This window comes from Bufo gargarizans, chromosome 4 (genome assembly GCF_014858855.1).
Source record: "Bufo gargarizans isolate SCDJY-AF-19 chromosome 4, ASM1485885v1, whole genome shotgun sequence".
Lineage (NCBI taxonomy): Eukaryota > Metazoa > Chordata > Amphibia > Anura > Bufonidae > Bufo > Bufo gargarizans.
The window spans coordinates 376,567,999-376,581,746 of NC_058083.1; the positions used below are offsets into that span (position 1 = coordinate 376,567,999).

General features: G+C 41.9%; 1 protein-coding gene across 1 annotated transcript in view; it reads right to left on the reverse strand.

Moving 5' to 3' along the window:
• Positions 1 to 13,748, reverse strand: part of LOC122935109 (protein unc-93 homolog A-like) — a 339,330-nt gene that overhangs the window by 283,608 nt on the left and 41,974 nt on the right. The window contains exon 3 of the mRNA XM_044290869.1: positions 1,003 to 1,232. Within this exon, the coding sequence (XP_044146804.1) occupies positions 1,003 to 1,232 (230 nt within the window). The remainder of the gene's footprint in view (positions 1 to 1,002; positions 1,233 to 13,748) is intronic.

A 13,748-nucleotide genomic window follows, 5' to 3' on the forward strand; every position in this document is an offset into this window, starting at 1 on the left:
TATAATATTATCTAAATTGTTCTATATTATATATTTTTTTCAAATATTCGCTATATTGCTATATATTCTTGCTTTAGATTTTATGAATATTCGAAAAACAAATATATTTAATATAGTGCTATATATTAGTTTTTTAGAATATTTGTCATTTTTTCCATCTAAAGTCATGATTCCTCCCTGCTTAAGTTGCTTGTGGGCCAATGACGCATTGGCCCAAAAGCAAGAAGTAGGGAGGAATCATGTTTTTACTTGGCAATAGAAAATTTGCATTACGAAAATTTGCATTACGAAAATTTGCATTACGAAAATTCGCAATCAACACTACTGCAGCCTTCTTATTGGCCCACAAGCTGGAAGCAGGGAGTGATCCATGTGTACTGATTTTAAAAAAAAATCTCGAATATTCAAAATTACAAATATATATTACTATATTCTAAATATTTGCAAATTCTCAAAGTGCCTATATTCGCGATAAAAATTTGCAATTTGAATATTCATGATCAACACTAATGCTTACATCATACATCATCAAGCACTAGATTTCTAGCAGACGCCTCTTCTCGCTCAAATGGATAAGCTAAGTATGTTTTCTTTAATTTATTTTTTAACGCCATTCAGGGAAAATCAATTCACTACTACAAAGCATGAGGAAATTTGGCTTTACGATAAATTAAATTTTCCCTGAAATTCGGATCGAAGTTCACTTCATGGACTGCAATTTGCTCAACAGTAATAGCAACCCTGAACATTCAGGTTGCTCTGAAGAGTCCTGATGAGTTCTACTTTTAATCTGAAAAGCGGAGGACAATATCCCATTTACACAAATATTCACCGCCTCTAGGAACTCTCAGTGCATCCTGTCAAATGCCTTCTCAGTATCAACAGAAATTAGAAAAAAGGCATTTTGTAATTTTAGCACAAGATATTAAATATGAAACTAGAAAATTACTAAGCCTGTATTTTATTTTCAGATCTTTATGGTAATATCATATATGAATTTACCTTTATTGGGATTTTGGTTGAGTACTAGAGATGAAATAAGATTTCCCCAAATGCCAGATGACTGATATATTAAGAAAAATAAGCCAAAGTATTGGTTCACAATATCCATTCTCTCTTTGCCAGTCTGCTTTGCATAGGTAATCCCACTAATAGTGAGATAAGTACATTTTGATGCCCAAAGTGGTCCTCCTCCAATACCCAGAATTGCTGAGGTAATTAGTAAACTATACCTATTAGCAAACAAGAATAATAATATAGTGTTATTGGTTGCAATAAAGTTTAGATTGTGCAACAATAAATGTCATATAATAATAATCAACCAGTATCATGTTAATTCACTGCAGGTTACCATAATAACTCTACACATGTCCATTTCTGCTTATGTTTTAAGAAATATATAGACGGTTCTGCTAATTTAAATGGTTTATCTGATCCCCCAAACATTTTTGAAAGGGCTGAGAAAATGGTTCAAATTTAAATGGTTACTGCTAATTTAAATGGTTTATCTGATCCCCCAAACATTTTTGAAAGGACTGAGAAAATGGTTCTAAGAACGAAAAAAACAAAAAACACCTACTGAATCCTGCTATTACAGCTCTATAGCTCCCATCAAGGATACTATTGGTCCCTAGTGTACCAAAAGTATTAAGTCCTGTCTATGGTCACATATACTTCTGCAACCATCCATTTTCCTCAGTAGTGATATGAGCAGCTTTTGCAGTGGAGGCTTGGGAACCTTGGTGCTGGAACAGAGAGCGCCATGGAATAGGTGAGTGTTTTCTTTCTGTCAGTTTCCTGGCAATTTCAATTTTTTTGGGGAGGGTAAGCAATGCCTTTAACCACTTCAACCCCGCTAGCTAAAACCCCCTTAATGACCAGGCCACTTTTTACACTTCTGCACTACACTACTTTCACCGTTTATTGCTCGGTCATGCAACTTACCACCCAAATGAATTTTACCTCCTTCTCTTCTCACTAATAGAGCTTTCATTTGGTGGTATTTCATTGCTGCTGACATTTTTACTTTTTTTGTTATTAATCGAAATTTAAAGATTTTTTGCAAAAAAAGGTCATTTTTCACTTTCAGTTGTAAAATTTTGCAAAAAAACGACATCAATATATACATTTTTCGCAAAATTTATTGTTCTACATGTCTTTGATAAAAAAAAAGGTTTGGGTAAAAAAAAAGGTTTGGGTAAAAGTTATAGCTTTTACAAACTATGGTACAAAAATGTGAATTTCCGCTTTTTGAAACAGCTCTGATTTTCTGAGCACCTGTCATGTTTCCTGAGGTTCTACAATGCCCAGACAGTACAAACACCCCACAAATGACCCCATTTTGGAAAGTAGACACCCTAAGGTATTCACTGATTAGTGAGTTCAAAGAACTTTTTATTTTTTGTCAGAAGTTAGCGGAAAATGATGATTTATTTTTTATTAAATTTTTTTCTTACAAAGTCTCATATTCCACTAACTTGTGACAAAAAAAAATAAAATTCAAGGAACTCGCCATGCCTCTCACAGAATACACAGAGGTGTCTTCTTTCCAAAATGGGGTCACTTGTAGGGTAGTTATACTGCCCTGGCATTTTAGGGGCCCATATGCAAGAGAAGTAGTTTGCAATCAAAATCTGTAAAAAATGGCTGGTGAAATCCGAAAGGTGCTCTTTGGAATGTGTGCCCCTTTGCCCACCTAGGCTGCAAAAAAGTGTCACACATCTGGTATCGCCGTACTCAGGAGAAGTTGGGGAATGTGTTTTGGGGTGTCATTTTACATATACCCATGCTGGGTGAGATAAATATCTTGGTCAAATGCCAACTTTGTATAAAAAAATGGGAAATGTTGTCTTTTGCCAAGATATTTTTACATGGGTATATGTAAAATGACACCCCAAAACACATTCCCCAACTTTTCCTGAGTACGGTGATACCAGATGTGTGACACTTTTTTGCAGCCTAGGTGGGCAAAGGGGCACACATTCCAAAGAGCACCTTTAGGATTTCACCAGCCATTTTTAACAGATTTTGATTTCAAACTACTTACCACACATTAGGGCCCCTAAATTGCCAGGGCAGTATAACTACCCCACAAGTGACCCCATTTTGGAAAGAAGACACCCCAAGGTATTCCGTGAGGGGCATGGCGAGTTCCTAGAATTTTTTTTTTTGTCACAAGTTAGTGGAATATGAGACTTCGTAAGAAAAAAAAATTCAGCATTTTCCACTAACTTGTGACAAAAAAAAAACATTTTAGGATCTCGCCATGCCCCTCAGGGAATACCTTGCCCATCTAGGCGGCAAAAAAGTGTCACACATCTGGTATCGCCATACTCAGGAGAAGTTGGGGAATGTGTTTTGGGGTGTCATTTTACATATACCCATGCTGGGTGAGAGAAATATCTTGGCAAAACACAACTTTTCCCATTTTTTTATACAAAGTTGGCATTTGACCAAGATATTTATCTCACCCAGCATGGGTATATGTAAAATGACACCCCGAAACACATTGCCCAACTTCTCCTGAGCAATACCAGATGTGTGACACTTTTCTGCAGCCTAGATGCGCAAAGCGGCCCAAATTCCTTTTAGGAGGGCATTTTTAGACATTTGGATCCCAGACTTCTTCTCACGCTTTCGGGCCCCTAAAAATCCAGGGCAGTATAAATACCCCACATGTGACTCCATTTTGGAAAGAAGACACCCCAAGGTATTCAATGAGGGGCATGGCGAGTTCATAGAAAAAAAAATTTGGGGCACAAGTTAGCGGAAATTGATTTTTATTATTTTTTTCTCACAAAGTCTCCCTTTCCGCTAACTTGGGACAAAAATTTCAATCTTTCATGGACTCGATATGCCCCTCACGGAATACCTTGGGGTGTCTTCTTTCCGAAATGGGGTCACATGTGGGGTATTTATACTTTAGGGGCCCAAAAGCGTGAGAAGAAGTCTGGAATATAAATGTCTAAAAAATGTTATGCATTTGGATTCCGTGAGGGGTATGGTGAGTTCATGTGAGATTTTATTTTTTGACACAAGTTAGTAGAACATGAGACTTAGTAAGAAAAAACAAAAACAAAAAAATTTCCGCTAACCTGGGCCCAAAAAAATTTCGGAATGGAGCCTTACAGGGGGTGATCAATGACAGGGGGTTGATCAGGGAGTCTATATGGGGTGATCACCCCCCTTCCATTGATCACCCCCCTGTAAGGCTCCATTCAGACGTCGGTATGATTTTTACGGATCCACGGATACATGGATCGGATCCGCAAAACGCATACGGACGTCTGAATGGAGCCTTACAGGGGGGTAATCAATGACAGGGGGGTGATCAGGGAGTCTATATGGGTGATCACCCCCCTGTCATTGATCACCCCCCTGTAAGGCTCCATTCAGACGTCCGTATGCGTTTTGCGTATCCGATCCATGTATCCGTGGATCCGTAAAAATCATACGGACGTCTGAATGGAGCCTTACAGGGGGGTGATCAATGACAGGGGGGTGATCAGGAAGTCTATATGGGTGATCACCCCCTTGTCATTGATCACCTCCCTGTAAGGCTCCATTCAGACGTCCGTATGTGTTTTGCGGATCCGATCCATGTATCTGTGGATCCGTAAAAATCATGCGGACGTCTGAATGGAGCCTTTCAGGGGGGTGATCAATGACAGGGGGGTGATCAGGAAGTCTATATGGGCGATCACCCCCCCTGTAAGGCTCCATTCAGACGTCCGTATGTGTTTTGCGGATCCGATCCATGTATCTGTGGATCCGTAAAAATCATACGGACATCTGAATGGAGCCTTACAGGGGGGTGATCAATGACAGAGGGGTGATCAGGAAGTCTATATGGGTGATCACCCCCTTGTGATTGATCACCCCCCCTGTAAGGCTCCATTCAGACGTCCGTATGTGTTTTGCGGATCCGATCCATGTATCTGTGGATCCGTAAAAATCATACGGACATCTGAATGGAGCCTTACAGGGGGGTGATCAATGACAGGGGGGGTGATAAATGACAGGGGGGTGATCAGGAAGTCTATATGGGTGATCACCCCCTTGTGATTGATCACCCCCCTGTAAGGCTCCATTCAGATACCAATTCTAACTGATCCAAGAAATGCATTGGGCGATTCATGGAGCTAACAACTGTTGTGAATTTTGCCATTAAGCTCCTTATTAGAGAACATCAAATTGTGCAAAAAGTACTGAATCATGGAACAGTCAGGCCTCGTTCACACTTCAGTGTAGTCAGTGATTTCCATCAGTGATTTGTGAGCCAAAACCAGGTGCAGCTCTAAACATAGAACAGGAGCAGATCTTTCCCTTCTACCTAATGTCTATGGAGGCTCCACTTCTGGTTTTGGCTCACAAATCACTGATGGAAATCACTGACCAAACACTGAAGTGTGAACTAGGCCTTAGACATGTGCATTCAGAAGTTTATTGAAGGTCACATTAAGTTCACCTATTAAGGTTAGAGTGTATTTTAGATTTATCCTTAAATATTCCTAAATTTTTGTGACTAGTGTACATTGAACACATACACTATATTTGAATAACTGTGGTTCCAATGCATCCCTTTGCTGGTCTGAAGATACCAGTAGTAGTCTGTGATCTTGTATAAGCAGACAGAATTAAACATGAACAGTAACTATCTATTAATAAATGTTCACTTAAAGTGACCCTCCACTTCAAGAAAAAATAAAATAAAAATTACATTAAATTGGGAATTGACAGAACACTTATTTGGTGCCCTTGTAATCTTTTCAGCTGGAAACTAATATTACCGGTTATAGTTATTATATTTCTGGAGAAGAGTCATTGATCCAGGGAGTTATTATGATTGCCTGATTGGAGTCAGGGAAAAAAATTCCCCTTAAATTGGCTTCCACCTTCCTCTGGATCAACTTGAAGGATAACAGGCTGAAATGGATGGACTGATGTCTTTTTTCAGCCTTACAAACTATGTTACTAATGTATGTTAGATCCCCCAATTCCCAGGGTTCTCTTTTGTCATCCAAGATGGCAGCACCACTTTTCAGTCTACATGATGAGTACTTGGTTTTAAAAACCCAAGACATTTCTTGGTGCCCTTGGAGTGACCAGCACTGCTCACATAATCACTACTAGCAAATACAAAAGCAGGGCTGAACAAACAGAACGTGTCCTGGACACAGGGTTAGACTGGGGTTGCTGCAACCAGAGGAAATTATCATCATAATGGCCCAAACCCATATCATCAATTAAGTCTAATAGATTTTGATTTTAAGAAATATACCCTAGTAGCAAGTGAGTGGCTCCAAAGGCCACTCCAAATATATTTTTCTCTTGGACCTTTGTGCCTCAAGATGATATCAGAGTTTGATCCTCTGGTGCTCTAATGGGCCAGTCTGTTGCTGCCTCAACTGCTGATGCACAGTGTGGTAGTAAGAAAAGCAGTGTAACCATCTTGGATGACAGAAAAGGAGCCCTAGAATTCATCACTCTGTAGCTGAAAAGCTTAAAAGGAGCCATCATGTAAGTGTTTTATTTATTTCCCTGTAAATTTCCCAGGATTTTTTTTTTCTTAAACCAAAAGGATCATACCAAAATGAATTTATTTTGTGTTAGTAACTTATCTGGAAGTGATGTGATCTGAAGTGATGTGTACAATTTTTTTGACAGGTTATTCAATACGAGGCAGCATGGAAACAATTATCACCATGTAACTGTGAGGGATGAGAATCCATTTTGTATGAGTATTTCTTTTATCTTGTGCAAATGAGTCAGCTGGCAGGATGTAGGGAGTCTCTGTGTATATCGATCAAATGTTCCTAGCTGCAAGGCCAAGGTAACCACTCCCTCGCTCCCTTATCAGCGTTCCCTGTAGCTTTACAGATGCGGTGCTAGGGAATGCTAACTTTCAGATAAGCTGCTGCAGAAACTTTTTAATTATTAGAATTTTGTTAGTATAGTGCAGAAGTATTGCCTTTTGTGAATAACAAATCAAATCATTAGTTTCAATTTTCACCCCCTTGGTGGTGGAAAATTGCAGAACATTAAAGAAAGGGAAATCTCAGAAACAGAGTACACTAGGTGAATAGTGAGAAAGTTCTGATGAATCTGTGGGGCAATAGATGTCTGAATTGTGTTACTTTCTATATTTGTTATGATACAGTTGAAGAGCAATGGGGAAAAATTTCAGTAAACCTGAATGTTATAAGACAGCCAAAACATTGGTGAAGGAAAGGGGAGGTAAAGAGGGTTTGAAGAATGTGGATAGCGTGTTGGATAAGTCTGGGAAAGATTCATTAGAACTCATTGTGGTTAAATAAAGGATAGTGGATGTGAATAAGTGGTTGATACATGGATAAAAATAGCATGTGAGGTTGAAACTGAGGGATGGAGAGGTTGTGCAAGGTAGATTTTTGTATACTCAGAAACAGAAAGGCAGTACCATTCCTGGTTGACATGGGTGCATCCAAAACTCAAGTAGACCAGAGTTTCTTGAGACCACATAAGTTATGTAGCGGCGTTGGGATTTACAGGAGAAACAGTTTTTGTCCGTGAATCTGAGCCAGTTAAACTAAACATAAAAGACAGTACGGTTGTTACCCAATTGTTAGTTAAAGAAAACCTGCCAGAACCTCTTTTAGGGACTGATGTTTTGCAAGCACTGGGAGCCCACATACACTTTGATCCCGATGGCACTACCCGTGTAGATTTTGGGGCCCCAGAGGAAGTATTATGTCCCTTAATAGCGACACTGGCCCTGCCTGAGACAGAGCCATCAGAATTAACTCTTGTAGACCAGGCTTTTCTTGAGGTGGTACCAAAGAATTTGTGGGAAACATCTAAAAAAGACATAGGGAAACTCCCTGTGTCTCTGGTCACAGTGTATCTTAATCCAGGATGTCGGCCCCCTCAAGTAAAGCAGTACCCCCTCAGTCATGCCCAGGTGATATCAGTGGTCAGTCAAATGAATGCTTTCCTCCAGGCCGGTGTCTTGATAAAAACAGTATCTCCTGCTAACACCCTGCTGTTCCCAATAAAGAAGAAACCAGTTAAAGGACAGTCTGTCAGTTACAGGATGGTTCATGATGTTAGAGAAGTTAACAAGGTGACAGTTTTACAAACTCCAATACTGTCAAACCCACATACCCTACTGTCACAAGTTCCATCCACTGCCACATGTTTCACAGTGATAGGCCTGGCAAATTCTTTCTTTAGTGTCCCACTGCACCCTGAATGTCAGTATCTGTTTGCTTTTACTTTTAAAGGGTAACCAGTATACTTGGACTGTCCTGCCTCAGGGAGCTCGGAACTCCTCCATGCTAATGCAGCCATTATATGATTGTCTGTCTTCTGAACCATTTCACCTTACAGAAGAAGCAGTGAATAATTTTTATACATTAATAGTGTGCATAACCTCGGCCCCAGCCCTGGGTATTCCAAAATATGAAGAGAATTTCCAGTTGTTCTGCTCAGAAATGCAGGGTCACAGCACGACTGTACTGACTCAGAAACATGGTGACCGCCAGCGGCCAGTGGCATACTTTTCAGCTAGATTAGATCCTGTATCCAGAGGTGCCCCCTCCTGTGTCAGGGCAGTTGCGGCAGTGCAGGCAATGATAGAAAAAGCCGTTGGAATTGTGTTAGACTCCCCAATGATTGTACAAACACCTCATGACATACAGTGCATATTAACACAGGTTCAACCTAAGCATATTTCTATGCCTAGGAAACTTAGCAGGTATGAGGAGTGCACACTGGAGGCTAATATTTCTTTCAAAAGATGTACTACTCTGAATCCTGCTACTTGTTTACCAATCACAGATTCAGAAATGGGGGAAGGGGGCATAGAAGTTATAGGCAGCCTCCTAAATGACATCATAGACCATGATCCCCATGCCTGTGTACAATTAATGCAACAAGAAACGTCAGAATTTAATCATGTACATGAAAGCCCCCTTGAAAACCCTGATTTTGAGTATTTTGTAGATAGAAGCAGGTTCATTGGAGAGGACGGTCAGTTCCACACTGGATATGCAGTGGTCACACAGCATGAGATAGAGAAGGCTGAACCACTCCCACCTCACATGTCAGCAAAGAGGTGGAACTGAAGGCACTCACTGAGGTGTGTAAATTGGCAAAGGAGAAGAAGGTGAACATCAACACGGACTTAAGGTATGATTTTAGTATTGCACATGACTATGGACTCATATGGCACGCTAGAGAGTTTCTAACATCAGTAGGCCAGCCAATTAAAAATAAAGACTCTGTATTTGAACTTATGAACTCTCTGTTAATGTCAGAGGAGGTTGCTATCATTAAGGTAAAGGCTCATACAAGATGTACCACAGTGGAAGCAGAAGGCAATGACCGAGCAGACAAGACAGCCAAATGAGCTGCACTTCAGCCACTAAATGCTGACGCCACCCCGGTGAGAGCCTTGAGACCTGAGGACATTTCAGTAAGTGCATTTCAAAGAATGCTCGAACAAGCTCCTCCTGAGGAAAAAGAACTTTGGGCAAAACAAGTAACCAAACCTGATGAACATGGAATTTGGAGAAAAAAGGACAAAATATGTCTATCACACCCTCTATACCCAGCTATGGCTCAGGAGGTCCACTCACTAGAGATGGCCTTGCGATTCGCCCGGCGGTCGTTTCATGGTGAACTTTGCACGTTCACGATTAGCCGAACATGCGAACATATGGCGATATTCGCGCCCTCCATATTCTTTTACATTGTGAAGAACTTTGAACCATGACACATCCATCAGGTGGTACAGGACAGCCAAATTAAGACGTTTCAGCACATGGACTTACCCCCTACCTTATAAATAAACCTGATCTGGGTGCCATTTTACATTCAGTCTTTTGCCAGTGTAGGGAGAGGTTGCTGTGTGGAGCAGGGACAGACTTTTAGGGACACAAATAGCTAGCTAATAGGGCCACAAAAGTCCTTTTAAGGACTGGTATAGAAAGTATATTATAGTGCAATTGTATTGTGCAGCAGTTGTGTGCGGTTCTGCTGCGATACTGCAGCCACACAGAGTGCCAAACGCTATTGGAACAAATCATTTCTACTGGTGTGATTTACCACTTGCCCCCCAAAAAACTGATTGAAGCAGGGATTTTATATACCAATAATATACACTCACCTAAAGAATTTTTAGGAACACCATACTAATACGGTGTTGGACCCCCTTTTGCCTTCAGAACTGCCTTAATTCTACATGGCATTGATTCAACAAGGTGCTGATAGCATTCTCTAGAAATGTTGGCCCCTATTGATAGGATACCATCTTGCAGTTGATGGAGATTTGAGGGATGCACATCCAGGGCACGAAGCTCCCGCTCCACCTCATCCCAAAGATGCTCTATTGGGTTGAGATCTGGCGACTGTGGGGGCCATTTTAGTACAGTGAACTCATTGTCATGTTCAAGAAACCAATTTGACATGATTCGAGCTTTGTGACATGGTGCATTATCCTGCTGGAAGTAGCCATCAGATGATGGATATATGTTCTCATTCTGTTTACGCCAAATTCGGAAACTACCATTTGAATGTCTCAACAGATATCGAGACTCATCAGACCAGGCAACATTTTTCCAGTCTTCAACAGTTCAATTTTGGTGAGCTTGTGCAAATTGTAGCCTCTTTTTCCTATTTGTAGGGGAGATGAGTGGTACCCGGTGGGGTCTTCTGCTGTTGTAGCCCATCCGCCTCAAGGTTGTGCGTGTTGTGGCTTCACAAATGCTTTGCTGCATACCTCAGTTGTAACCAGTGGTTATTTCAGTCAATGTTGCTCTTCTATCAGCTTGAATTAGTCAGCTTATTCTCCTCTGACCTCTAGCATCAACAAGGCATTTTCGCTCACAGGACTGCCGCATACTGGATGTTTTTCCCTTTTCACACCATTCTTTGTAAACCCTAGAAATGGTTGTGCGTGAAAATCCCAGTAACTGAACAGATTGTGAAATACTCAGACCGGCCCGTCTGGCACCAACAACCATGCCACGCTCAAAATTGCTTAAATCACCTTTCTTTCCCATTCTGACATTCAGTTTGGAGTTCAGCAGATTGTCTTGACCAGGACCATAACCCTAAATGCATTGAAGCAACTGCCATGTGATTGGTTAACTAGATAATTGCATTAATGAGAAATAGAACAGGTGTTCCTAATAATTCTTTAGGTGAGTGTATGTTCCATATAGTGCATTTAGGTAGCGCAGCATTTCTCTGCGGTTTTGCTGCGTTACCGCATCTACACATAGTGACAAACACTATTTGAAGAAATAATTTCTACTGGTGTGAAAAACCACAATTTGCCCCCCAAAAAAACTGATTGAAGCAGGGATGTTATATACCAATAATATATTTTCTATATAGTGCATTTAACACTATTAGAAGAAATAATTTCTACTGGTGTGATTTACCAGTCGCCCCCCCCCAAAAAAAAAACTTCTATAGGGACTTTTGTCACAGGGTCATTTTGAAAATGACAGGCAGAGGAAGAGGCAGACCATTCCACAGGGGTGGTAGGGGTCAGGCAGGTGCACCAGGCCGGAGCCTAAGTGGGAAGTTGCAGAAGGTGTGTGCGATTACGTGAAAGGGCGCACCAGACTTGATTGAGTGCTCACTCAGCCTTCTACTTCTGCACCCTCCTCATCCTCTCTATCTGTACCCTCTTCACTCTCTGTTGTGTGCAACCCCAAAGACATCACCACCACCATATCCGCTTGATTCAGACGAATTACAAGACCTTACCGATGTGCAGTCATTATTGGCATCGGATCAGGAAGATGAGGTATCAACGGTCGCCACCCAGCAGTCTGACGACAGTATTCATATCAGCCCAAGGAGGGTGGCCCCTACTGTTGCTGCCTACTCTGAGATCTCTAATTTCAGTGGTGGTGAAGGTGCTGAATCCAATGATGACGTGTCGATGTACGTCATGTTGGTGCCCACAAGAGAGGAAGAGGAGGGGAGTTCAGAGGGAGAGACGGAGCAGCAGATAGGGAGGAGAAGGAGTAGAAGCAGGCAGAACTTACAGTGCACAGGAGGCCACGTTCAGTGGCAAGTGAATGTATCTCTGGCACACAGTATCGGTACTAAGATACATCTGACCACAGACATGTGGTCTAGCAAACACGGGCAGGGAAGGTACATAACTTTTACTGCTCACTGGGTGAACCTTCTGACGGCCATCAAGCATGCAACCCATGGCACCCGTGTAGGTTTGGTGTTACCTCCACGAATTGCATGCAGGCCTGCCTTTTCTTCTCCTTCTCCTACTCCATCCTCCCTCTCCTCCTTGGCTGACTCCTCCTTTTCCACTGCTACTGTCTCTTCTGCTGCGCCCCCCAAGATCCCCAAAACCTATTTGACATGCCAGGTGAGACGTTGCCATGCTGTGCCGCGTCTGTTGTGCTTGGAAGCCAAGAGCCACACCAGTTCTGCACTCCTTTCAGCTTTGCGGTCACAGGCAGATCAGTGGCTAACCCCGCTCAATTTGACAGTTGGTAAAGTTGTGTGCGACAACGGTGTCAATCTGCTGAGCATGCTGAAACAGGGCAAAATGACACACATGCCGTGCATGGCACACTACTGGGTGTGCAGGCTGGACCTGTGGCCAGAGCTGGCACAATTTGCCATGGAACTGTTGGCTTGCCCCTCGTCCAGTGTCCTGTCCGACAGGACGTTCAGCGCAGCAGGGGGGATAGTGACCGATAAGCGCACTCGCCTAGCTCACGACAGTGTGGACTACCTCACATTTCTAAAAATGAATGAGGCATGGATCTTGGAGGAATTCAACACATGTGACGAGTCGACCATGTTTGTTTGAATTTCCTCATGACAGCCCACAAATATCCGCCACCACCCAGAACAAATCATGATCCCTGTTATAGGTAAATACATCGGCATAAAAGGTCTTTTAAGTCTGTTGGATGCCTAATTTTTGGAGCCTGTACTAGCCGACAGTTGCATATTTATCCTGTGACTGCCTAATGTACCTCCAGCCACAGAATCCGAAATTCTTTGCTGTCAGGTGAATGCCTATGGGCTAATTTTTGGGGCCTATACTGGCCGACAGTTACATATTCACCCTGTGACCACCTAATGTACCTCCAGCCACAGAATCCAAAGTTTTTTGCTGTCAGGTAATGCCTATTAGCTAATTTTTGGGGCCTGTACTGGCCTACAGTTACATATTTAACCTGTGACCGCCTAATGTACCTCTAGCCACAGAATCCAACAGAATCCAAAGTTCTTGTTCGCGTTCGCCGCTGCGGGCGAACATATGCGATGTTCGGTCCGCCCCTATACATCATCATTGAGTAAACTTTGACCCTGTACCTCACATTCAGCAGACACATTCCAGCCAATCAGCAGCAGACCCTCCATCCCAGACCCTCCCACCTCCTGGACAGCATCCATTTTAGATTCATTCGAAAACTGCATTCACAGTGAGAGGAGGGAGAGTGTAGCTGCTAGGGAAAGCGTTAGCTAGGGCAGTGTTCGGTGTCCACAAACTCATCTGCTGTAAGGACAGCATCCTGACAGCACCCCAAAAAGCCCTTTTCAGGGCTGGTACATCAGTGTGATTTATTTTATTATATATATATATATATATATATCTATATATATATATATATATATATATATATATATATCTATATATATATATATATATATATATATATATTGCAGTTGCCTGGCTGCCCGTGTGTGAGAGGCTGCAGGCTCAGTCATAGATA